At 39.5% G+C, this 25,759-nt stretch overlaps 1 protein-coding gene across 2 annotated transcripts; it reads right to left on the minus strand.

The window, feature by feature from the left end:
• Positions 1–5,398: 5,398 nt before the first annotated feature.
• Positions 5,399–11,871, minus strand: LOC145011017 (putative WRKY transcription factor 57). 2 transcript variants are annotated; one of them, XM_078969626.1, is made up of 4 exons: positions 11,358–11,871; positions 10,295–10,438; positions 9,512–9,911; positions 5,399–5,700 (listed from the first exon to the last, which is right to left on the minus strand). In XM_078969626.1, exons 1-3 carry the CDS (start codon positions 11,726–11,728, stop codon positions 9,527–9,529), a joined length of 900 nt encoding a protein of 299 aa, XP_078825752.1. In that variant the 5' UTR covers positions 11,729–11,871; the 3' UTR covers positions 5,399–5,700; positions 9,512–9,526. The 2 variants fall into 2 exon arrangements, with proteins under 2 accessions (XP_078825752.1, XP_078825753.1); XM_078969627.1 differs by having other exon boundaries at positions 5,399–5,703.
• Between the last annotated feature and the right edge of the window lie 13,888 nt (positions 11,872–25,759).

The following is a 25,759-nucleotide window of genomic DNA, read 5'->3' on the forward strand; positions in this document are numbered from 1 at the left end:
CCCCTCGTGAACACCATACTGAAATAAATCAGAAACTATCAAATAAAGTGCAATTCATATCATAAGAGCTATTCCAAATAACGAATCCTAAGGGTTGTGACTTCCCTACTACGTGTACGGGTCCTGCGCTTCCAGTAGTACGTCCCCATACTACCTTCCGCACTTACCCATATTTGTCTCAGAAGACCATCACAATGACCCTAATAGCACATACTATAATACACATACATCCTATTCTCTATTCCTAGAGAAAGGCTAGACATCCCTCAACTGGCTCGCTGACCCCACATAACTCATCCATGAAACTTCCATTAACCTTGAAGCGCTCGTGTATGCTAATCATACATAACTCTGGATCCTATAGATAGTCGAATACCTGATTCTACCCTAAACCTTTCATCAAACAAGAACATGAAATAAGGCTAAACCAAGCATTCTCAGGCTATAGAGTCTTAGTTATGTACAAATATGATGCATACACTATGCAACTATTGTAATGATGTCAATTTCATACCAGAAATAAGCCCTAGGCTATCAGGCATCATATGTCAGGCAATTCTATCATGCAATTCCTGAAGATCCTTAGCCTATCACTAGCATGTTATTCTAACATAAACATAAAATCAATAATAGTGTGGTAATTTGGGGTATACTTACTGGCTCCGACTGATCGTGCACATCACATCCTTCTTGGGTTACTTTTGAAAATCATTTTTAAAACTTTTGCAGTCCATTAGTTTGAGCCTGAATTCACACGAGTGCTCCTCCAATTCGCTTAAACCAAGGCTCTGATACCAACTTGTAACACTCCAAAATCATAACAAATTTAAACTTTTCAAAACAATCCATTTACTAAAAAGAAGTGTTTACAAAACCATTGTTTCTAAAATATTATTTAAAATCAAAGTCTCCCAAGATCTAATCAACATAAAATGAGGATGTATATGGTCACGCCTTCACCTTGCCACAATCCGCAGAAGTACCTGAAATAAAAATAAAACTATAAGCCAATGCTTAGTGAGTTCCCCTAAAGTACCAACACACCACATAACAAGCAAACATGCAATCATGAGCAGCCAACCTGACTAAACTGCCTCGCAGGGCCTACTGCTAATCTAGTCATCCCTAGGTATCTTGGCCTACAACACAAAGCTGGACCGCCTCAACCCAAACCAACATGTTGTCAAATGCAACAAATAAACATGAACTCAAAGCTTCCAAATACAAATAATCATACGGAACTAATGATTCACAATATCATAAAAACATCTTATATACCAGGATACAAATCTAACAGATCACTGTAGCATAAAAACATACGATAACCAGGATATCAATCCAATGGGTCAGCCTTGGTGCCTTCGACCTATAAGTACAGTGAGGAACACTCACCTTACAGTCTGAATGCAGTCTGAATAACTCCAAGCTTCGACAATCGGCTCAACCCAAATCCTAAGTGTCAACACATTTCCCATTCTAAATTAATAGCATTTTCCCAAAATAGCCTTGGTCAAAACTGGTCAAAATCAACAACTCAAGTGAGTCAACCCATTCGAGTCAACCCAGCCGAGTCAACTCAGCCAAGTCAACTCAGGGCTCGTACGCGGGGCGTACTCCAAAGGTATGCCGGGCGTACTCGATCTTTGAACTCGTATGTACGTCGTATGCTGAGTTACGCATGATGTACGCTCAGAAACCCCTATTCTCAATAAGAGCTTAATGCATTAAGCTCTCATGTCCAACTTTCAGATCCAAGGCCAAAATACCAACAAGAGTTGTAAGGTTTCCAACTTTATAACTTTGCATGTCCATTAAGTGCTTAATACGCTAAATCATAACTTATTAATGCCTTAAGACCTTCTAGAGCATGCATGGAAAATAACTAAGAATCAAGACCACATTTTTATGACTCAAGACCCCTCATAAGGTCTGAAAGGATGACTTTTTTGGTTAATAGCATGTCATGCTCAAGAATCACCATATTTGGGACCAAAAGTTCCCCAAATGAAGAAGACTAGATCTAAAAGATAGAGTGATCAAGTTATGAACTTTTTACCTTTTGGATGTAGCAAACAAGTGAAGAATCCCAAATCTAAATTGTTTCCAAGTTTTAAGGTCCTTGTACCTCTTCTTCTTTTTCAAGAACACCAACAAAGCACACAAAATGAGCTCAACATCACTCTTTTCACTTAAGGTTTGTTAGAGGGTCGAATTCTCAGTTGGAGGCTGATGAGGGAATGATAAATGAGGTTATAATGATGCTTATATATGGACCAAACCCTAAAAATTAGGGTTTGAGGTTTCATTACGTACGACCGTACCTGGTGTACGCCCAACATACTAGGGTCTGCCCAAGTACGCCTAGCATACATAACGTATGCTCAGCGTACTACCTCCTGGCCAAAATTACCAAAATGACATTGTGGAACATTTTTCATGGCCAAGGACTATAATGCAAATTTTATTCATGCTTAGGGTTAAAATTGAAATTGAAATTACCTCATCATCGGGATGTTACAACCCATAACTCAAATAGGTGACTTGTTGTCCTACGCCATGTATAGGTGACTACTTACGCCCCATGTAAGACCAATTTTCCCAAAATAAAATTAAGGCTTTAATAATAATATAGGAAATGTACCCGAGGAGACGGATGTTACATAAATTTAGGATTTTACATGTTTGGTTCGATTGACCATTGTTAATTGGATTAGATAGATTGTCAATATTTAATCTAATAAATGGTTAGCCTGATTGAACCAGTTCTATAAAAAGCATTGTATATCGAACTATGAACACCGTTGGGTTGATTTTTTTGCTATTTGTACTTTGTTGTCTTAAGTTCATATTAAAAGCAATAACATCTTGTTTTGTTGTACTTAAGCTCAAGTTCTATAGCCTTAAACATGTTTTGTGTAAATTGGAAAATCGGTAGTAGAATGAAATTGGTATCGAAGTATCTATACCACATAGTACCTATGGGTTTGGTACTTGGTTCCCACAAAATACAAGTTTTAATTACAATACTTTTGTATTCGGTAGCGGTTCGATGTGATTCTAGTATTGAGTTAACGCTAAAGCATGGTCACCTGATAAATCTATCAAATAATCTAAATTACTTTAAAATGTCTTATTCTTGGCAATTTGGTTCATATAGAATGTAAGGAACTTCGGGTGTTGAAAAGCAGATTTTTATCCCTTCCACAAATATGGCAGGTAAGAATCAAGCCGACTCATACTTATAGATAAAATTTAAAACTAAACGTCATAATTTAGAGGGATAATGACTTTAAAGGGTAATATATTTTTCAATTTGTATTCATTTGGTCACTGAGTTTTTTTGTCTGCATTTAACCCTTCAACCTATTAAAATTGCACACATTCAATCATTATGATCGGCTACTCCAGGTAAGCCGATAAAAATGAATTAATATGATAATATATTTCTCACTTTGTACACATTTAATCCTTCATTTTTTTTTTTTTGCACATTTAGTCTTTAATAGTTTTTTTTATTGCAAAATAAGTATTTGTTGTTTTTGTACACATTCAATATGTTTGTTTAGGTTTTTCTCAAGGCATCGTATATAGAACAATCATTAATAAGGTGTTCGAGGATGTTGATGTTTTTGGTCACCGCGCCCTCGGCTGCTTGGTTGCTTTGGTCTTATAGTTAGGCTTAGATCTTGTGTTCTTGACGTCGTAACTTCTTAATATGGTCTCGAATTTTAAAAATCCATATATACACACGTTCTTATTTGATTTTACTACAACTTTCATTTAGATTACTACCGTTAAAAAGTAATATATTTTTACTTACGATTTTATAAAAAAAACGTTTATATTTACATTCATAAAGAATGAATGTATATAAAGATCGTAAGTGTGTGTGTATATATATATATATATATATATATATATATATATATATATATATATATATATATATATTAGTTTTTAAGAGGAGTAATCTAAAACAAAAGTTGTAATAGCCCCAAATATGAACACAAGGATATAAAGATCGTTAAAATCAGAAATCATTTGAAAAAGTTACAACGTTAAAAGCACAAGACCTAAGCAAAACCATAAGACCTAAGGTCAGACGGTATCATAGCAGGAAAGGGGAGAGGGAAGCTTCCCTCACACTGGAAGACCATCCCTTGGGTGAGGGAAGCAACCCGCTGGAAAGACGTGGGGGGAGGGGTGTTACACTCTCTCTCTCTTCATGCTATTGGGTAGTTTTTTCAATCTTTTTTTAATATTTATAAAATTATATACCTACTAAAAAATATAAAAAATATATCAAAATTCATGGTTTGTAATTCCCTACAAAATGAGTATAATATATGTATGAAATATATTTTTAAAAAAATAAAAAACATAGTGAGTGGAGCTTCTCACTCATTCATTGGGTTTTAGGTGATGGAAAGGGTTGTGTGACCCACAAAAAGTGAGGGAAACATCGCTCCTATACCCTCCAGTCTAAGTGACCAAACAAGCGAAGTCACGATGACTATAAGCACAACAACCTCGAACACCTCATTAATAATTCTCTCACATAGGATGCCGTGAGAAAAAACTAAAAAAAAACGGTCATAAGTATTGAATGTGTACGAAAACAATGACTTACTTTGCAACAAAAAATATTAAGAATTAAATGTGCACAAAATAAAAATATATTAAAGATTAAAAATGTGTACAAATTGATAAATATACTCTCTTATTAATTTATTTTTTCGGTTTATCTTGAGTAATTAGTTATAACGAATTAATATATACAATTTAAACGAGTTAAATGAATAAATATGAAAAAAAAAAAAGTTAATGAACAAATGTTAAAAATCAAAAAATATATTATTATTTTAAGTCGTGTTTAAATCAACATAAATGGTATTATTATGCTTTTTTTTTTTTTGTGTGTGTTCTCTATCTTGTTGGTGTTTCTTAAAAAAATTCTATAGTTCAAAAAGGTCTAACTTTTTGGAATACAAAAATATATATATACTATTTATCTAAAAAAAAGAAAACAATTAACATGTAAAACATTTTCTAAAAGAAATTAAGAAATAGAAGTGGTTAGTCTTGGTTTAAAAAGAAGTAGAAATATTAGAAAAGGTAAAAAGGGCCTGTCGGCATGATGTAAAAAGGGGTAAAAAAGAGGGAAAAGGGAGAATATATACTGTCGGCTGACAAATTTTTGAAGCAACATCGAAATCCACCCGATATTGACAGTTATCAGGCGCACACTTCTCTACATCAAACTACCAATCATTTCATGCATCAACTATTCCAATTACCCCACACCCTTTCTCTTTCTCATGCAATTTCTACTTCCAACTCTCTTCATTTTTTTTTCTTTGTAACATATCACCTATAATATTCGTACTTTATCAAAAGGAACTTAAAATACCAACACTTTTCGGTGGATAATTATATTACAATAACCTAATGTTATTACATATACATAACAATTATATAAAATCCTTGGATTTAATACACTTAAAAGTGAAAACTTGAATATGAGAGAGGGTTAGTGATCACTTAGTTGAAAGAAGAGAATGAATAAACAATTGAGTAGACTAAAAACTTTTACTTTTTTAGTCAATGCATCTCCATCAAAAGTTCGAACTTTTGTAATACCTAAAATTGACGAGTCTTTGGTGGATAACTTGGAGTGCAATCCCAATCTACCATCTGTAACTGCTAAAAAAAAAAACGTTCACCCGTTAAATTACATCTTCTATGTCATATTATAATGTGTAAGAAATATTTATATAGTATATGATAGAACATAAAACTGTCCCCTTTTTCTAAACTAGAAAAGGATAACTTGTAAAAGCATCATTGTACATTATCGCGCGTATATAATCCATGACAATGCACATACATATGAACTGGTTAAGCAAAACAAGAAGATGAAAATATAAGGAAAGAAAAAGAAGTAGTTAGGCAGATAACATGACAAAAGATGAGTTTTCCAAGAAGGAATCTACCCCTAGTTTAGGTCTATAGCCACATGTAAGAACACAAGCACAGATACATACAAGAATAGACTCAATTATTACTAGAGTTCAATCTAGAAAAAATAATGATTTGATCTATGTACTATCCTAGGATCATCAAAATACATCATTCTTCTAGGTTCGTACTAAATTGTTTTCTTTGAGCTTAGACTATACTTTTTAGAGTTAGAATGCAACTTTACAATTTTTAAACATAGCCATTACAAAGCTTCTTGTGCCCGCTACTACCATTAGCATGCAAGAACATTTTTTTTACCCATCCCTCCTATACTACTAAAGTCTTTTATATATATATATATATATATATATATATATATATATATATATATATATATATATATATATATAAACTATGATTCATTTTCGACATATTAGTTACTTTGATATGCAGTAATGAAAGAAAGAATAAAATAGAGACAAAATGAAAAAACTAGATGTTTGTTTACCGTAAATGAATGAAATTTGAGGATTAATTTGGATACTTTTGATTTTATGTTTTTTATTCTAAGAGATGTGGTATGTTATTTTCAGAGGCAATGAAATACTTTTTGTTTTTATTATAATTATGCTTACTCATATAACTCAAATAATATTAATAACAATTATTATTGTTGTTTTATTTTCTAAAGGTAAATATTTTTTATGATTATATTACTTCAAGATATATCATGGTATTTTATTTGTAAACAACTTTTTGGATGAAATATAATTCATTTTTAAGTATATGAAATACATTTAATATATACTTTAAATCCTTACCTTCAGCTTATTTAAAAATATACTTTTAACTTTGGTATAGTTTATTTTTCTAAAATAGTGTTTTCTTTATTGTTTATGTTTTATTACTTTAAATTTTTATTCATACATAACAAACAATATTTTTGAGTGATTTATTATACTTTTTCTTGCAATCAACCAAGCATGACAACAAAAGAATCAGATCCATTATCTCGTGTCTTACTATTTCTTATTTCCATTCTTTTATTCTTTTATGATATCATTATCATACCAAATATACCATTATGATATATACTTTGAACATTAAAAGTAATTTCAAATATATTTTTTTAAGTGGTATAGATTTTCAATATTATAACCAAAACAAGTTATTCTTAAATAACTAATCTAGAAGTTATTGTCAAAGTATTAATAAAAATATTTTATTAAATAAAATAGTCCGTTTATAACATACATTTAGTTTAGTTTTGTTACTATGTTTTAAATTATATTAAGATATTATTAACAAGTTCAGAGCCCATAAGTTGAACTTAATTTATATATCATTAATATCATTTTTCTTATAATATTATTACAAGTAACATAGATTATAATTAAAAGTAAGACTGTTTAGACTAAAAAACACATAAAAAAAATTATATAACATAAAAAGTAAAGACACATAAACAATATAATACCAATATGATTGACGTTAATCTGTATTTATATAATAAAAGAAATCATGTTGTACGTGATATATAATTTGATGACAACGTTTAAGTACGAAATTAGTTTTGATAATGGGATTAAAATAAGAGGCACCAATAGGGTATTGGTCTTCATTTCTTCTAGAAAAGGGAATCATGTATATCTTTGAAAATGATATCCACCTTGTACTAAAAAACTATTAAATCTAGGTTCCTGACATGTGTACCCTTTTGGGGGGTAAACTAATTAACAATTCCAAAAAAAAAAAAGCATTATAAAGGGCACATCGGAAAATTGTTTAAAAAAATGGCAAGAACATTATACAAGTTTTAGGACTAGCTAACCTCACAAAAGAAGGTTTTAATATTCATGAATCATTTAACATGATGAAATTTATGTATTAATCATGACACATGGTAGATAGATAGTAACAGTTAAAAATTTAGGGGTTTAAATTATTTATGTTCATCTTTGTTTAAAAATAAATGGATAATACTATGCACAATGATTATCAATCAATTTCATAGGAGATAGGACCAGTGGACCATATTGAAGGTAGAGTAAGGACCATTTATCTTTGTGGGCTTTGAAAGGTGCATGCATCTTGGCTACTACAAGAAGTACAAGGTCTAAGAGCATCTTTAGGTGACAAAAGTGTTAAATGTTGAGTGTAAATAATTATCGACATTTGTAAAAGTTCTGGGTGTGATTTAAAGCGTATATAAATGCATGATAAATAAGAAACTAATGATATAATGCCATGCACAAGTAGAAATTATGGATGTGTACAAAAACAGTTGTATATGAGAAAATAACGAGTTTGAAGTCAAAACATGAACATAAATAAGTAGTTCAAATCATTTTAATGATTGCATTACCTCTTAAATGTTATCGTTAAGAATAAAACGACATGTCAAAAGACTTGAAACATTTCGGGACCATGTGTGTGTTTTGCACTAACTATAGTTTAACTGAGTCAAAGATGTTAGATACCACAACTATTACATATAAAAATGGCTTAGAAATTAGATTAAATATATATTTTAACAAAATAAAAACACTAAGGAAATATTTACTCGGCTGAGTAGACCATGTATAACTTCATTACTGAGCAATTATTATGTATATTGTTATGTTTACTTTAAGATGAATGTAATGCAACATTAATTAGGCAACAAATTTTACAGGATAATGCGATGCACATGTTTATAGCTAGATAGTCACATGGTTTTTTATATATTAAAAAAAACGTAATAGATTCTTTTAATCGAATGTGTTTAGGTTAGATTAGAATAGAAAAGTAATTATCAAATCATCTATCGATTATGGTTAATCTATACCATGATTTATTATTTTTATAATATTATCTTTCTGGTTAATTTTTTTAAAAGTTTTTTAGCCATTTTAATTAATTTATCATTTTTAAGAAATTAAATTATTTGATATTATATAGTTAAAAAAATTAAATCATCACTTTTATGTTATAAATTTTTTTTTAAAAAAAATGTATAATATAACCGCTATTAACATAATATTTGATATCTGGAAGTAAAACAAAGTATTATAAATTTTTTAATTACATATATTAACTGTGAAAAGAAAACAAAGATTTTGAATCGTGATATAGATAATAAGGTAAATTGATGTATTGCTAAATGATATATATAAAAAAACATAAAGTTTATTTTACAAAAACACTTCTGAATAAAATGTACTCTAGTATAAGAATTGAATAGCCTTTTCAATACTAATTAAGAACCTATAAAAACAAGAAGATACCAAATAGATTTTTTATATTTTCACCTAATTTTTACATTTCCCCTGACTCCTACGTACTGGACTCTTAATTTAATTTAAAATCAGTACCCTTTTATGAGACTATACTGCACCCCTTATCTTTTCAAAGGGTCTACCAAAGGGACCCTAAAACTTCAAGGACTAACATGTGGATTAATGCAGCATATATGTAAAAGAAACAACTCGAACAAATAAATAAATAAATAAAACTAAACTCTCCGATTTAAAAATAAGGTTTTAAATGTAATTAGCAAATTAACACGTACCTTTTATATATATAGTCAGTTGCGCATAATTGTAGGCACAATATCCCCAAGCAACCCTTGATGATCTAAACGAGAATCTTGAAATGATTCTTGATGAGGTTTTTCATCAGAATTACGATGATTAAAATCAGCTTCATTAGATTCTACTTTTGGTTGTAATTTAGAGGCACCAAGATTTGGCAATGGTGTTCTTGGATATATAACTTGGTGTGTAGTTGAATGATGAGAAGCCAACAATCTTGAATATGCATTTTCGTGATTTAATAATCCTCTTGGAAACCCTACTGTGTGGTGACAATGTTGACCTTCATATGTTGTGATTACAGTTGTGGGATCTGTTGATGAACGTTCAACTCTTTTCTTCACAGTGCATTTGCTATTTGTGCATCGGTAGTAGCTCCTTCAAAACAATTGTTCAAAAAAAAAAAAAAAAAAAAAAAAAAAAAAGAGATACATTTAGAATGTAAAGCAAGCTATCTATTTTGGGAAATCATGTTGTACCTATATACACCAAAAATAGCAGTTTTAAAAACTGAACGCCTGATGAAAGAGGTAAATTAAAGATATAAAGTTTGGAAAATAAAATTTCCTCCTGTTTTATGCTTCTACTTCATCCGTAATTATTGATATGTGTAATACTAATGCACCACTTCTATTTCCTCCTCTCATTGATTTTGATAGTTGTGATCATGATCCATTAAGTAGAATTATTTAGTAAAAGTTTATATTTTGATATGATTAGAATGTATGATTTAAGAGATAATGAAATGTAATTATAATTACCTTGGAAAAGGGCTATTTTTAACAGCTTTTTGTCCATATTTTCTCCATCTGTAACCATCTTCAAGATGATCGATTTCACTCTTGGTCATGAACGCAAATCGTTGTTGCCGGATTCTTTTTGGGCCTTTCTTTTTGACTTTACCCCTGAAAAACAAAAACTTTAGGGTAAGACATGGATCATGTATTATTATAAAACGTTAAGCTCTAATTAACCATGTAACGTATTGGATTGATGTATGATATATATATACCTAATGAAATAACGAAGAAATGTATTAGCACTTGATTTGAGATTGAATGAGACATATCATTTTTGGGATTTAAAAACTCATTAATTAGAAAGTATATATGGAGAAAATTTAATTTAGTTGACGTAAAAGCATGGCAAGAAACACATTGCGAGAAGATTTAGATGCATTACATCTCGAGCAACTTTTGTGCAATTTCCTAGCTACGGGGCCATGCTTGTCAGTTCAAGTTCAGGTCACTCACAATAATCTGAAAAAGCAAAAGTTGAAGCATAAAAAATTACTCACTTTTTCTTGTTTCAAAATCGGCAAGTTAAAAAAATATATATTCGAACATAAATAAATAAATATATATGCACCGATTTTCTGGCGTTATTTTATGTGGAAAAAAGATGCCAAAAACAGCACGCCATCGCTAACGCTAGACCCACGCCATTTCCGCCGCAATAGCGGCGGAGTTCACGCTCACTAGTGGTGGAAAATAGAAAAGAAAGACCCTATAGCTTCATTTGTCTAAATATTTACAGAAATGCCATCGCAACTTGCGTGAACAGCTTTTAGTAATGGCTATCGAACAAATATGGTGGGTGCCAACGAAAATTACAAGTACGGATGACACAGAAGAATTCGTATTCCTTTAAAATAATAACTACTTTCAACTTTTTCCAAAAAACTCAGCGCTTAATCTTCTTTTCAGATAAAGTAATTGCTACATCTGAAACAAACACTCTATAAAATCGAATCTCATATGTGAAGAGATGAAGGCATTGATGGTGTATGGTAGTTTCCGCTGTATACCACTACCACTTACTCACCCTGTGTCCGAAGATGGCGGTTGGCCACCGGAAGCGGCATCACCGGAAGCTGCAGAAGACTCCGGTCGATCCTCGGAAGAGCTGGTAGAAACCAACGGATTTGAGATAGATACGTCTCTTACGTTTTCAACGGATCCAGCCTGAGAATGAACCGGAACCGGACTAGTAGTAGGATTAATCTCCTCCGGAACACCACAACTACCACCGGAATCCATCCGATCTAACACCGGTGCTGGAGGATGGAAGTTCCATCCGAACTCGCTCAATATGTTGTTGTCTCTTGTATCGGTAATCCCGAAGAAGCTGTAATCACCGGGGAGCGTCCAGGTAGAGTCTCCGGAGAGTGGATCGATACTGTTGTCATCATCCATATATTGATTCCGATGAAGAAGAGGGGATTTGAAGAAGCTTTTAGCGAGAGAATTTAGGGTTTTAGGAGAGAGAGAGTGAGTAAGGATGATAACGCGTAGAAAAAAGGTTCTCTGGCTTGTGTGAAACGTCAAGTGAAATGGAGAAAAGGATAAGCTAAAAAAATTAAAAACAACCGTCGTCACGTTAAACAGTACAGGTGATGGAATTTACGCGCGTAGTTTCAACTTTAATCAGTACATACAGTAAAAACTAAAAACTAGTAAATTATTACGTTGGATCATCAAGATTGTTAACCTCCTACAGATTATTATTATTATTATGATTATTAATTTATTATTATTATTATTATTATTTTGTGTTGATTTATAGCTTTATTAAATTACTCTATTTTTATCAATCATCTAGAAGGCATGTTTAAAAAAATATAGTTATTAATTATGGGCGATTCTCATTCTAATTTGTTGTTTTTAAAGTATATTTTAACATTAGTATTAATTTTCTAAACATACTTATAAAAAAAACAATAAAATTGGTTATTCTATTTTTTATGGTCAAATATAACAGAAAAAAATTAACAGAAAGTACGATTAAATGGCATACAATAAAAATGTTATTAAATAAGAAGGAATAAAACACAAAGAAAAAAAAAAGTATTGTTGTTTATTCGAAACAAAAATTTATAGTATAAGAACAACTTCTGCAACAGAAAATGTGGATCAAATGGTTGCAACTTTTAATAAGAAACATTTTGTTTTTTAACATATGCAGATTGTTGCAGTAAACTAAAATTTTAAAAAACTAGATTTATAAACTAAAATTAATTCTCAATACCGAAATTTTAATAATTCTAGTATTAAAACATTGAAAAAAAATACTAAAACGAACATGTAAAAAAAATATATAAAATATCTAAAAAAAAGTCTAAAAAATATAAAAGAATCTATCAGTTTTATTTTAGAAAAAAAAAAACTAATTTTAAACCCATAAAAAAATAATTAAAAATAATAAAAATTAAGAAATTATTGCAAACCATATCTAACAAAAGTTCGTAAAAAAATTACACATGTTAAAAAAATACAATGAAACGGAAAATATTATTAATAAAAACAGTAAAAAAAATTACAAAAAAAAAAATCAAAGTTTTTGAAAAAAAATCAAGTTATAAAAAATTATGGAAATTATAAAATAAAATTGTATCAAATCCGTAAATCAAAGTTAAAAAAAAAAAAAAAAATCAAAAGTTAAAAAAAAAATCAATTTTAAAAAGAAAAATAAGTTATACCAAAATTCTAAAAAAAACTTGGAAAAAATGAAAGTTGAAGAGGTTTGAAAACGTAAATCAAGTATTGCGTCGCACAGAATACGCTCATATGTTTTGTAGTCTGAAATCTTCAAAAAAAATAAAACTGTTGTAATAGGGCAAGTGTTGTGTGTGTGTTGCGTGACGCAGCAAAAATTTGTCTGAAAATGTATGTTAAAAAAAAAAAAAAAAAAAAAAAAAAAAAAAAAAAAAAACCTAAGTAATAACCTTAGTAGCCAAATTTTCTAAGACATTTTCGGAAAACAATCAAAATCAGAAAAATGACCATAATAACAATAAATTTCACCGGTCAAACCAGTTGTAACACCGAAATTTTCAAAACAATTTTTTTCAAATTTTATAAAACATAATTCACTTAATATTCATAAAACAACCATGTTTGAACATTCAACCCAAATAATACAAAAATCCCAAGATCTCAAAATCATAAATTCCATGCGTGTGTACTGATCAAGCCGACGCCTTCCCACAGTCGTCACTAGTACCTGAAACAAATAACACCAAACATTGTAAGCACAAAGCTTAGTGAGTTCCCCAAAATACCACATATAACACATATTAGCCACTCGAGGCTATAACTCTGTGGGTCCGTGCACCCAAACTCTGTGAACCCTCAGGTTCTAACTCTGTAAACATGCACAACATAAATCACAAAGAATAATGCAGCGCAACACATAATATATAAATATAGCATACAAGCACTGTATCACATAACTCTATTTACATACTCAAGGTAAAGTATACTGAGAAGACTCACCTCGCGTATCTCGGTAATTCGTAAATCCCTGAAATCACTAGTGCTCGATCTCCCGAGCTATAGTCCTCCTATAACACAATACATCTCTAATTAACACTTTCCCAACTAAGGTTGACTATCCCTTAACAAGTCAACATAGGTCAACACTGGTCAATGGTCAATGGTCAACTTTGACCGGACTCGGCAAGTGCACTATAACGACTCGGCGAGTCTATACGCATACACTGATTTCTTCTGGGATCCTCACTTGACACGACGAGTATTCTCCTAACTCGACGAGTTCTACCTGGCATGAGTTGTGGGGCCTCCACGACTCAACTCGTCGAGTCTCAAGAACAACTCGGCGAGTCCCAGCTTGACTCAGTCCACCTGTCAACCTACTCTGACTCTCCCTGACTCACTGAGTCAATCCCTCAACTCGGCAAGACCACTCATTGAGTGGTGCTGGGCAATCTTCATGCTACTCGCCGAGTCTATTCTTGGACTCGGCGAGTCCATGCCATGCAATGACTCAAACTCACTCCTAAGGTCAGATCTATTCCACTAACTCATAGATCCAGTCCTTCGAAGCTTATCTATCACGTAAAGTTGCCATCTTGATGTACATACAACATCTATATGACCATATATGATGATTTAGCCCCAAATACCACAACTCAAGGTCATAACCTCCATTGCTCTTCATAAAGCTTGATGAGTGAGGCTCTCTCGACCTCTATGGATCCAGATCCAAAGCCTCACCACAAGAAAGGGACTATTTGGGCATCAAATCCACCCAACAAAGGCCAAAAGAAACCCTAAATCCAAATATACTTCATAAAACAGAAGATGAGCTTAAATAATACCTCAATTGCGATGATCTAAGCTTCAAATCCACAATATAGCAACCTCCTTTGCTTCCTCTTGGCTAGGACCTCCTTCTTCCTGCTAAACAACACCACAAAGGTCAAGAATGGCTTCCTTTCTCTCTCAAAATGCTCAAGCACTCTAGGGTTTCTCTCTATGGATTGGTGAGCACAAATGACGGCCATAAGGCCCTTTAAATAGGTCTCAAACCCTGGGAATTAGGGTTTCATTACACAGCATGGACTCGCCGAGTCCACTCTTGGACTCGCCGAGTCCAGACGCGAACCCGCGTCCAAAATCACGATCCTACTCGGCGAGTTCGAGCTCCAACTCGCCGAGTCCACTCACAATTCTCCAAAAATACACCAAAAATAATACCTGGAAATTCCGGGCTGTCACAATTCTCCCCTACTAGAACTAGACTTCGCCCTCGAAGTCTCGCTCTGCAAATAACTCCGGATGCTGCTCGCGCATCTCACGCTCCGGTTCCCAAGTCATCTCGGACCCCTTTCGATGTTGCCACTGAACCAAAACCAAAGGTACCTCCTTGTTCCTCAGAACTTTGATTTTCCGATCTCTAATTGCCACTGGTCTCTCAGCATAATTCAGGCTCGCATCCACCTGACTATCCTCTAATGGAACCACTGCCGACTCATCGGCTATACACTTCCGCAATTGCGACACATGGAAAGTGTCGTGAATCTGCCCCAACTCTGCTGGAAAATCCAAACGATAGGCTACCATGCCTACCCTCGCGACTACCCGAAATGGTCCGATATATCGGGACCCCAACTTGCCCCTCTTCCTGAATCGGATCACTCCTTTCCAAGGAGATACCTTTAGGAGCACAAAGTTGCCGACCTGGAACTCAAGTTCGGACCGGCATCTGTCTGCATAACTCTTCTGTCGACTCTGAGCAGTCAGTAACCTCTGTCTGACCTGCTGGATGTGCTCTGTCGTCTGAAGTACGATCTCAGTGTTGCCCATAACGCGTTGTCCGACTTCTCCCCAGCAAATGGGGGTCCGACACCTCCTCCCATACAACAACTCAAAGGGTGGCATACCGATGCTCGAATGATGCCTGTTGTTGTAAGAAAACTCGGCCAAGGGCAAATACGTATCCCAACTTCCCCCGAAATCCAACACACATGCTCGGAGCATGTCCTCGAGCGTCCGAATCGTCCGTTCACTCTGTCCGTCTGTCTGGGGGTGATATGTGGTACTAAAATGCAGCCTAGTACCCAGCTCCTCATGAAACTTATTCCAGAATCTGGAAGTGAAACGTACATCCCGGTCTGAGACAATCGAGATCGGCACCCCATGTCGAGATACCACTTCCCTCACATACACTTCTGCTAACTTCTCTGCGGAAGAACTCTCGCTGATAGCAAGGAAGTGAGCGCTCTTCGTCAACATGTCCACAATCACCCAAATTGCATCAACTCCCCGAGCAGTCCTTGGCAATTTGGTGATAAAATCCATGGTGATCTGTTCCCACTTCCATTCAGGAACCTCCAACGGCTGCAACTTACCATGCGGTCTCTGGTGTTCGGCCTTAACCCTACGGCAGGTGAAGCACCTCTCAACAAACCACGCAACATCCCTCTTCATACAGGGCCACCAATACTCCCTCCTCAAATCCAAATACATGTTAGTGGCCCCAGGATGGATCGAGAATTTTGACCGATGATCCTCTTCCATCAAAATGGTACGCGTTCCTCCCACAAACGGTACCCAAATACGCCCCTGAAAAGTCATAAGCCCCTGACCATCAGTAACGAACTCAGATACCAACCCAACAACTCGCTCTCTCTTCTGGTTTTCCGACCTCACTGCCTCAGCCTGTGCTCCTCGAATGGTGTCCAACACCGGAGTCATCACGGTCAATCGCAAACACACATCTCGCAACGGGGCGCTCTCCGCCCTGCGACTCAGGGAATCAGCTACCACATTAGCCTTGCCCGGATGGTACAGGATCTCACAATCGTAATCCTTAACCACATCCAACTACCTCCTATGCCGCATGTTTAGGTTAGGCTGATCCATTAAATACTTCAAACTCTTGTGGTCTGTGTATATCGTACACCGAACCCCATATAAATAGTGGTGCCAAATATTGAGGGCGAACACCACTGTCCCCAACTCTAGGTCATGGGTGGGATACCTCGTCTCATGAGGCTTCAACTGCCTCGATGCATATGCTATCACATGCCCTCTCTGCATCAGCACCGCTCCCAACCCCAAGATCGATGCATCACAGTACACAACAAAGTCCTCCATTCCCTCCGGGAGGGCTAACACCGGGGCCTCGCATAACCTTTGGCGAAGCGTCTCAAAGGAGGCCTGCTGCTCGGGGCCCCATGAAAAAGCGACACCCTTCCGGGTCAACCTAGTGAGTGGCACTGCAATCTTAGAGAAATCCCTGATAAATCTCCGATAGTAACCGGCCAGCCCTAGAAAACTCCTGATCTCGGAGGGTGACCTCGGCACCTCCCAACTCATCACCACCTCAACTTTGGCCGGATCGACCAATATCCCTTCATGGTTAACAAGATGTCCTAGGAACTGGACCTCTCGCAACCAGAAATTACACTTTGAGAATTTGGCATAAAGCCTCTCCGATCTCAGAACTCCGAGGATCTCCCTCAAATGCTCCTCATGCTGCTCTCTAGATCTCGAATATACCAAAATGTCATCAATGAATACAATCACTGACCGATCCAACATCGGCCTGCACACCCCGTTCATGAGATCCATGAACATTGCCGGGGCATTGGTGAGTCCGAAAGGCATCACCACAAACTCACAATGCCCATAACGCGTCCTAAACGCTGTCTTCTGGACGTCCTCATCTCGCACCCTCACCTGATGGTATCCAGACCTCAAATCGATCTTGGAGAACTAAGATGCTCCCTACAACTGGTCGAACAAATCGTCGATCCTCGGTAACGGGTAACGGTTCTTGACCGTCAGCTTGTTCAACTCCCGATAATCAATGCACATCCGGTGTGAACCATCCTTCTTCTTGACAAACAGAATAGGCACTCCTCACAGTGAACTGCTCGGCCGAATAAACCCTTTCCCCAGCAGCTCCTGAAGCTGCGAGGATAACTCTTGCATCTCTGGATGTGCAAGATGATAAGGCACCTTAGCGATAGGCGCGACCCCCGGGACCAAATCAAAATTGAACTCTACTTGCCTCACGGGAGGCACACTCGGCAACTCCTCTGGAAAGACATCCAGGAACTCACGCACTATAGGAACCTCCTCCACCGACCTCAGCCTCTTGGGATCAACCCGCACATCCGACACATACGCCACAAAACCATTACAACCCTGTTGTAGACACTGCCTCACCCTAGTGGCCGAACAAAATGTTGATCCAGAACGGGTACCCTCATCGTACACCGTAAGAACTCCTCCAATAGGGTCTCGTATGGTCACTAGCTGTCTGTAACATCCGGATTTTTACCAGGTATAATAAAAGTTTAATTATGTTATTTTGTAAGAGGGACTCGGCGAGTCGGGGCTCAGACTCGCCGAGTAGAGACGCGGGATTGAGCGAAGGTGCGCGCTTGGACTCGGCGAGTCCAAGGTATGGACTCGGCGAGTCTGCGCTGTGTAGTGAAACCCTAAATCTCCGGGTTTGTGGCCTATTTAAAGGGCCTTATGGCCGTCATTTGCGCTCATCCAACCCCCAGAGTGTGTCCCTAGAGTTCTTGAGCGTTTGGTGAAGGATTGAGAGCAAATCTTGACCTTGTGAGTGTTGTTTAGCAAGAAGAAGGAGGCTCTAGGCAAGAGGAAGCAAAGGAGGTTGCTATTTCGTGGATTTGGAGCTTGGATCATCACTCTAGAGGTATTATTTTCGAACCATTTCCTGTTTGGTGAAACTTGATGCAAGTTAGGGCTTAATATGATCATTTATGGGGTGATTTGGTGCCCTTTTGTCCCCTCTTTGAGTTGAGACCATGGATCTGGATCCATAGAGGTCCAGAGGGCCTCACTCATCAAGCTTTATGGGTGAAAATGGAGTCCTTGGCCTTGTGTTTAAGTAATAGAGTCAAAATCATCATTTGTGATCATGTAGAGGTTATTTATGCATCAAGATTGTGACTTTACGTGCTAAATAAGCATGGGGGGACTGGATCTATGGATTAGTGGACTGGATCTGGCCTTTAGAGCAAGATTGAGTCAGTGCATGGCACGGACTCGCCGAGTCCGAAGAACAGACTCGGCGAGTAGCATGAATGTTGCGCGACCACTCAGCGAGTGGTCTCGCCGAGTTGGGAAAGGTGAACTCAGTAGGTCAAGGGAGAGTCAGGATGGACAGGTGGACCGAGTCAAATTGGACTCGCCGAGTTGTTCTTGAGACTCGGCGAGTTGAGTCGTGGTGGCCCCACAACTCGTGCCAGGTGGAGCTCGTCGAGTTGGGGGAAATACTCGACGTGTCAAGGGAGGATTCCAGGGAAATTGGTGCATGCGCACGGACTCGCCGAGTCGCCATAGTGCACTCGCCGAGTCCGATCAGAGTTGACCGTTGACCAGCGTTGACCAAGAGTGATTTGTTATAGTGTGATCAACCCTAGTTGGGAGAGTGTTAATTAGAGATGTATTGTGCTATAGGGGGACTACAGCTCGGCGGATCGAGTGTTTAGTGATTTCAGGGTTATGAGTTACCGAGACACACGAGGTGAGTCTCCTCACTATACTTTACCTTGAGTAGGTAACCAGAGTTATGTGTTAGAGTATTTGTATGCTATGTATGTTATGTGTTGTACTGCATGACTTATATGTGATTTATGTGGTGCATGTTTATCAGAGCTAGAACCTGAGGGTTCACAGAGTTTGGGTGCACGGACCCACAGAGTTATAGCCTCGAGTGGCTAATATGTGTTTTATGTGGTATTTTGGGGAACTCACTAAGCTTTGTGCTTACAGTGTTGATGTTATTTTTTTCAGGTGTTAGTGACGACCGCGGGAAGGCGTCGGCTTGATCCGTACACACACGTTTGAAGTTTTACATGTTGATCTTGGGATTTTGTACTGTTTATTTGAACAAGTAAAATGGGTGTTTTTATGAATATTAGTGGAATTATGTTTTATATAAAAATCGAAAATTTTGTTTGAAAAATCAGTGTTACAAATTGGTATCAGAGCCTTGGTTTGAGGGATTCGGGTACACCTTCGGGAGTATTTGAACTCAAACTGAGGAATTAAAGAGATATTTTCAAAAATAAAAACCAAAATTTTCTAAGAGTAAAGGGTTTTCCAGGAAGAAATGTGTGTACGATCAGTCAGCGCCCGAACGGTGAATTCCCAAAATACCTTTTGTTATGAAATAATTAATACTGTGATGTGTTTGCATGCTAGAGCAGGCTAGGTATTGCTGATAGGACTAGAGTGGCCTGTTTTGTGATGCCTTAGCTTAGGGAATGGTGAGCTGCTATGAGATGCTAAGAGTAATTAGGTAGCAGCTAGGGCTTTGTGTGAGATTTGTTCCAGAGTGATTTAAGTATAATAGAGTACTTGGGGACTGGGATCCGAAGAGGACGATTTGGGGTGTGTACTGAGACGGTGCGGACAGTAGTATTGGGCCCGTACTACTCAAAGCACCGGTGCGGTACACAGTCCAAATAAGAATCTGGGGATGCCAAGAATCAAGGAGGGATGGATTGTTGAATGTAAGAGGGTTCGAGTGAATTCTAATTATCGCATGTTGTATTTCAGAGATTGATCATGGTGAGGACACGACACATGCCGGAGGATGCCGGATCTAGTGATGAGGAGATTCGACAGATCATTCATGAGGAGGTGGCTGCGGTCATCAGAGCTGAGATACCAGAGATGTTCGGGTCTATCAAGACCGCTTTGATTGAGACGTTTGATGAGCGCTATGCCGCTCTTTCTGAGGCTGCGGTTGCAGCGGCTACCGCAGCGATTGCTGCGACGAGACCCCAGGGAGGTGATGCGATGTTGTTTAGGGAGTTCAGCAACACCAAGCCACCAGAGTTTGATGGTACATAGGATCCGGTGGCGGCTATGAGGTGGATATCTGATATGGAGGGATGCTTCTTCACTTGCTCGTCCCCCGAGCATTTGAAGGTTCGGTTCGCGCTGAACCAGCTTCGCTTGGGAGCGAAGGACTGGTGGAAGTTTGTGACTGCGCATTTCACACCGACCGAGCTTGCGGCAGTGACCTGGGAGAGGTTCACTTCCATGTTCCGAGATGAGTATGTTCCTCAGGTAGAGAGGGAACGTCTAGCACAGGAGTTTCTAACCCTCAAGCAGGGAACCGAGTCAGTTACAGTGATTACGAGGATGTTTCAGGAGAGGGCGATGTTTTTCCCTGAGCACGTATCCACCAAGCAGGCACGTATGAGCCGTTATCTGAGCATTTTGAGACGGGATATTCGGGAGTTCGCTGCGAACTCCTCGTACCGGACATTTGCCGAGCTTCAGGCAAATGCTCGGAAGAGGGAGATTGAGCTTGAGACTCAGGCCAGGGAGGAGGCGGAGTCTATGGGGAGGGATCGACGGCCGGCACAGTCCCAGCCGGCAGCCAAGCGGGCCAAGCCCGCTGATCCCAGACCCAGGAGCCAGAAGGGCCGCACTTGTGGGAAGTGCGGCAAGGGTCACGATGGCGTCTGTCGGGCAGGGTCTTGCTACAAATGTGGCAAGGAGGGGCATATAGCTAAGGACTGCCCCAAGGGATTTGCAGTGTGCTTCCACTGCAACCAGACCGGTCACCGGAAGGCGGAGTGTCCACTGCTGCGCGGGGCATCTCAGGGGTCTGCCCCCGCCGCCATCAGAGCTGCTGCTGCAGAGAGTCGGCCCGTGAAGGCCGAGGCACCAAGGGCTCGGGGGAGAGCCTTCCAGCTGACTGCGGAAGAGGTCCGTGCCGCGCCCGACGTTGTGGCTGGTATGTTTCCTTTTCATTATTGTTTATGGTGTTGAAATATTATGCTTATATCATGCTATGCTTAGGTACCTTCCTTGTGAATTCTGTACCTGCTTTAGTGTTATTTGACTCGGGTGCGAGTCGATCTTTTGTGTCCTTGGCATTTAGTCAGCGTATCAGTGTTAGTCGTGGAGTATTGAGTCGGCCTCTGCGGGTTTCCATAGCCGCCGACAGGGTGATTTGCGCTACAGAGGTCTTCCGGGGGTGTGTATTGGAGATATTCGGGGTCGAGTTTCCGATCGACCTGATTCCGATTGCGATGGGTGATGTTTGTGTTATAGTGGGCATGGATTGGTTGAGCCGATTCGGTGCGGTTATCGATTGCGAGCGACAGCTGGTGTCTATACGAGATCCTAGTGGGGGAGTTCTTTCAGTGTACGGCGAGGGTACACGTTCTGGATCAGCCTTTTGTTCGGCTGCTAGGGTGAGACAGTGTTTGCAGCAGGGCTGTAAGGGTTATGTAGCGTATGTGATGGATACGCGAGTGATCTCCGAGAGACCGAGCTCTGTGGAGGAAGTTCCGGTGGTGCGGGAGTTTCCAGATGTATTTCCCGAAGAGTTACCAGGAGTGCCTCCCGCGAGGCAAGTGGAGTTTGGCATCGATTTGGTTCCGGGGGCCGCACCTATTGCTAAGGTGCCGTATCGCCTTGCGCCTCCAGAGATGCAGGAGTTATCCTCGCAACTTCAGGAGTTGTTGGGGAAGGGGTTTATTCGGCCGAGTAGCTCGCCGTGGGGAGCACCCATCTTGTTTGTGAAGAAGAAGGATGGCTCGCATCGCATGTGTATTGATTACCGGGAATTGAATAAGCTGACGGTCAAGAACCGTTACCCGCTGCCGAGGATCGACGATTTATTCGATCTGCTACAGGGAGCATCTTGGTTCTCCAAGATTGATTTGAGATCGGGCTATCATCAGGTGAGAGTGCGGGACGAGGACGTCCAGAAGACAGCATTCAGGACACGTTATGGGCATTATGAGTTTGTGGTGATGCCTTTTGGGCTCACTAATGCCCCGGCTGTGTTCATGGACCTCATGAACAGGGTGTGTCGGCCGATGTTGGATCGGTCGGTGATTGTTTTCATTGATGATATTCTGGTATATTCGAGATCTAGTGAGCAGCACGAGGAGCATCTGAGGGAGGTGCTTGGGGTTTTGAGAGCGGAGAAGCTTTACGCAAAGTTCTCCAAGTGCGATTTCTGGTTACGGGAGGTCCAGTTTCTGGGACATCTCGTTAACCAGAAGGGGATATTGGTCGATCCGGCCAAGGTTGACGCAGTGATGAGGTGGGAGGTGCCGAGGTCACCTTCTGAGATACGGAGTTTTCTCGGGTTGGCAGGGTATTATCGGAGATTTATTAAGGATTTCTCCAAGATTGCGGTTCCACTCACCAGATTGACCCGGAAGGGTGTGGCATTTGCATGGGGTCCCGAGCAGCAGACCTCCTTTGAGACGCTTCGCCAAAGGTTGTGTGAAGCTCCAGTATTAGCCCTTCCGGAAGGTATGGAAGGTTTTGTGGTATTCTGTGATGCATCGATCCTAGGATTGGGAGCGGTATTGATGCAGAAGGGTCATGTGATAGCTTATGCATCGAGGCAGTTGAAGCCTCACGAGACGAGGTACCCCACACATGATTTGGAGTTGGGGGCAGTGGTGTTCGCCCTCAAGATTTGGCGGCACTACTTGTATGGGGTTCGTTGTACGATTTACACGGACCATAAGAGTTTGAAGTACTTGATGGATCAGCCTAACCTAAATATGCGGCAGAGGAGATGGTTAGATGTGGTCAAGGACTATGATTGTGAGATCTTGTACCACCCGGGCAAGGCTAATGTGGTAGCCGACGCGTTGAGCCGCAGGGCGGAGAGTACTCCCCTGCGAGATGTATGTTTGAGACTGACTGTGATAGCTCCAGTTCTGGACGCCATTCGTGGGGCTCAGGCCGAGGCCGTGCGTCCGGAGATGCAGAAGAGAGAGCGGGTTGTTGGGATGGTTTCTGAGTTTATATCGGATAGTCGAGGCCTTATGACTTATCAGGGCAGGATCTGGGTACCGTTTGTGGGCGGTACCCGTGTTACATTGATGGAGGAGGCTCATAGATCGAAATTTTCGATCCACCCCGGGGCCACGAAGATGTATTTGGACCTAAGGAAGGAGTATTGGTGGCCCTGTATGAAGAGGGATGTAGCATGGTTTGTCGAGAGGTGTTTGACCTGTCGAAGGGTAAAGGCCGAACACCAGAGACCGCATGGCAAGTTGTAGCCATTGGAGGTTCCCGAGTGGAAGTGGGAACATATCACTATGGACTTTATCACCAAATTGCCGAGGACTGCCAGAGGAGTTGATGCAATTTGGGTGATCGTGGATAGGTTGACAAAGAGCGCTCATTTTCTTGCCATCAGTGAGAGTTCTTCAGCGGAGAAATTGGCAGAGATTTATGTGAGAGAGGTTGTATCTCGGCATGGGGTGCCGGTCTCGATTGTTTCAGACCGCGATGTGCGGTTCACTTCCCGTTTTTGGAAGAAATTTCATGAGGAATTGGGTACTAAGCTGCATTTTAGTACCGCATACTACCCCCAGACCGACGGTCAGAGTGAGCGGACGATACAGACACTCGAGGACATGCTTCGAGCTTGTGTATTGGATTTTGGGGGTAGTTGGGACTCGTATTTGCCTCTAGCGGAGTTTTCCTACAATAACAGCTATCATTCGAGCATTGGTATGCCGCCCTTTGAGCTGTTATATGGTAGGAGGTGTCGGACTCCCATATGTTGGGGAGAGGTTGGGCAAAGGGTAATGGGCAGTACAGAGATCGTGAATCAGACGACAGAGCAGATACAGCTGGTCAGGCAGAGGTTATTGACCGCTCAGAGCCGGCAGAAGAGTTACGCGGATAGGCGCCGGTCCGAGTTGGAATTTCAAGTCGGCGACTTTGTTCTCCTGAAGGTCTCTCCTTAGAAAGGAGTGATCCGGTTCAGGAAAAGGGGTAAATTGGGACCCCGGTTTATTGGCCCATTTCATGTGATCGCCAGGGTGGGCCGGGTAGCCTATCGGCTAGAGTTACCAGCAGAGTTGGGGCAGATTCACAACACTTTTCATGTATCGCAGTTGAGGAAATGTATAGCCGATGAGTCGGCAGTGGTTCCACTTGAGGATATTCAGGTTGATGCAAGCCTGAACTATGCGGAGAGACCAGTGGCTATTAGGGATCGGAAGATCAAGGTTTTGAGGAACAAGGAGGTACCTCTGGTATTGGTTCAGTGGCAACATCGGAAGGGATCAGAGATGACCTGGGAGCCGGAGGATATGATGCGGGAGCAGCATCCGGAGCTGTTTTAGAGCGGGACTTCGAGGGCGAAGTCCAGTTCTAGTGGGGGAGAGTTGTAACATCCGGATTTTTACCAGGTATAATGAAAGTTTAATTATGTTATTTTGTAAGAGGGACTCGGCTAGTCGGGGCTCAGACTCGCCGAGTAGAGACGCGGGATTGAGCGAAGGTGCGCGCTTGGACTCGGCGAGTCCAAGGTATGGACTCGGCGAGTCTGCGCTGTGTAGTGAAACCCTAAATCTCCGGGTTTGTGGCCTATTTAAAGGGCCTTATGGCCGTCATTTGCGCTCATCCAAACCCCAGAGTGTGTCCCTAGAGTTCTTGAGCGTTTGGTGAAGGATTGAGAGCAAATCTTGACCTTGTGAGTGTTGTTTAGCAAGAAGAAGGAGGCTCTAGGCAAGAGGAAGCAAAGGAGGTTGCTATTTCGTGGATTTGGAGCTTGGATCATCACTCTAGAGGTATTATTTTCGGACCATTTCCTGTTTGGTGAAACTTGATGCAAGTTAGGGCTTAATATGATCATTTATGGGGTGATTTGGTGCCCTTTTGTCCCCTCTTTGAGTTGAGACCATGGATCTGGATCCATAGAGGTCCAGAGGGCCTCACTCATCAAGCTTTATGGGTGAAAATGGAGTCCTTGGCCTTGTGTTGAAGTAATAGAGTCAAAATCATCATTTGTGATCATGTAGAGGTTATTTATGCATCAAGATTGTGACTTTACGTGCTAAATAAGCATGGGGGGACTGGATCTATGGATTAGTGGACTGGATCTGGCCTTTAGAGCAAGATTGAGTCAGTGCATGGCACGGACTCGCCGAGTCC

The sequence above is a fragment of the Lactuca saligna genome, chromosome 8 (assembly GCF_052625555.1).
Source record: "Lactuca saligna cultivar CGN05327 chromosome 8, ASM5262555v1, whole genome shotgun sequence".
In the NCBI taxonomy this organism is placed as follows: Eukaryota; Viridiplantae; Streptophyta; class Magnoliopsida; order Asterales; family Asteraceae; genus Lactuca; species Lactuca saligna.

Bases quoted from the DNA above. Each gene is read 5' to 3' on its own strand.
- LOC145011017 (XM_078969626.1), bottom strand. From the start codon at position 11,728: ATGGATGATGACAACAGTATCGATCCACTCTCCGGAGACTCTACCTGG. The intron at 10,439-11,357 runs GTGAGTAAGTGG...TTTGTTTTTCAG, and splicing joins CCGCCATCTTCGGACACAGG to GGGTAAAGTCAAAAAGAAAG. The intron at 9,912-10,294 runs GTAATTATAATT...ATTGTTTTGAAG, and splicing joins AAAAATAGCCCTTTTCCAAG to GAGCTACTACCGATGCACAA.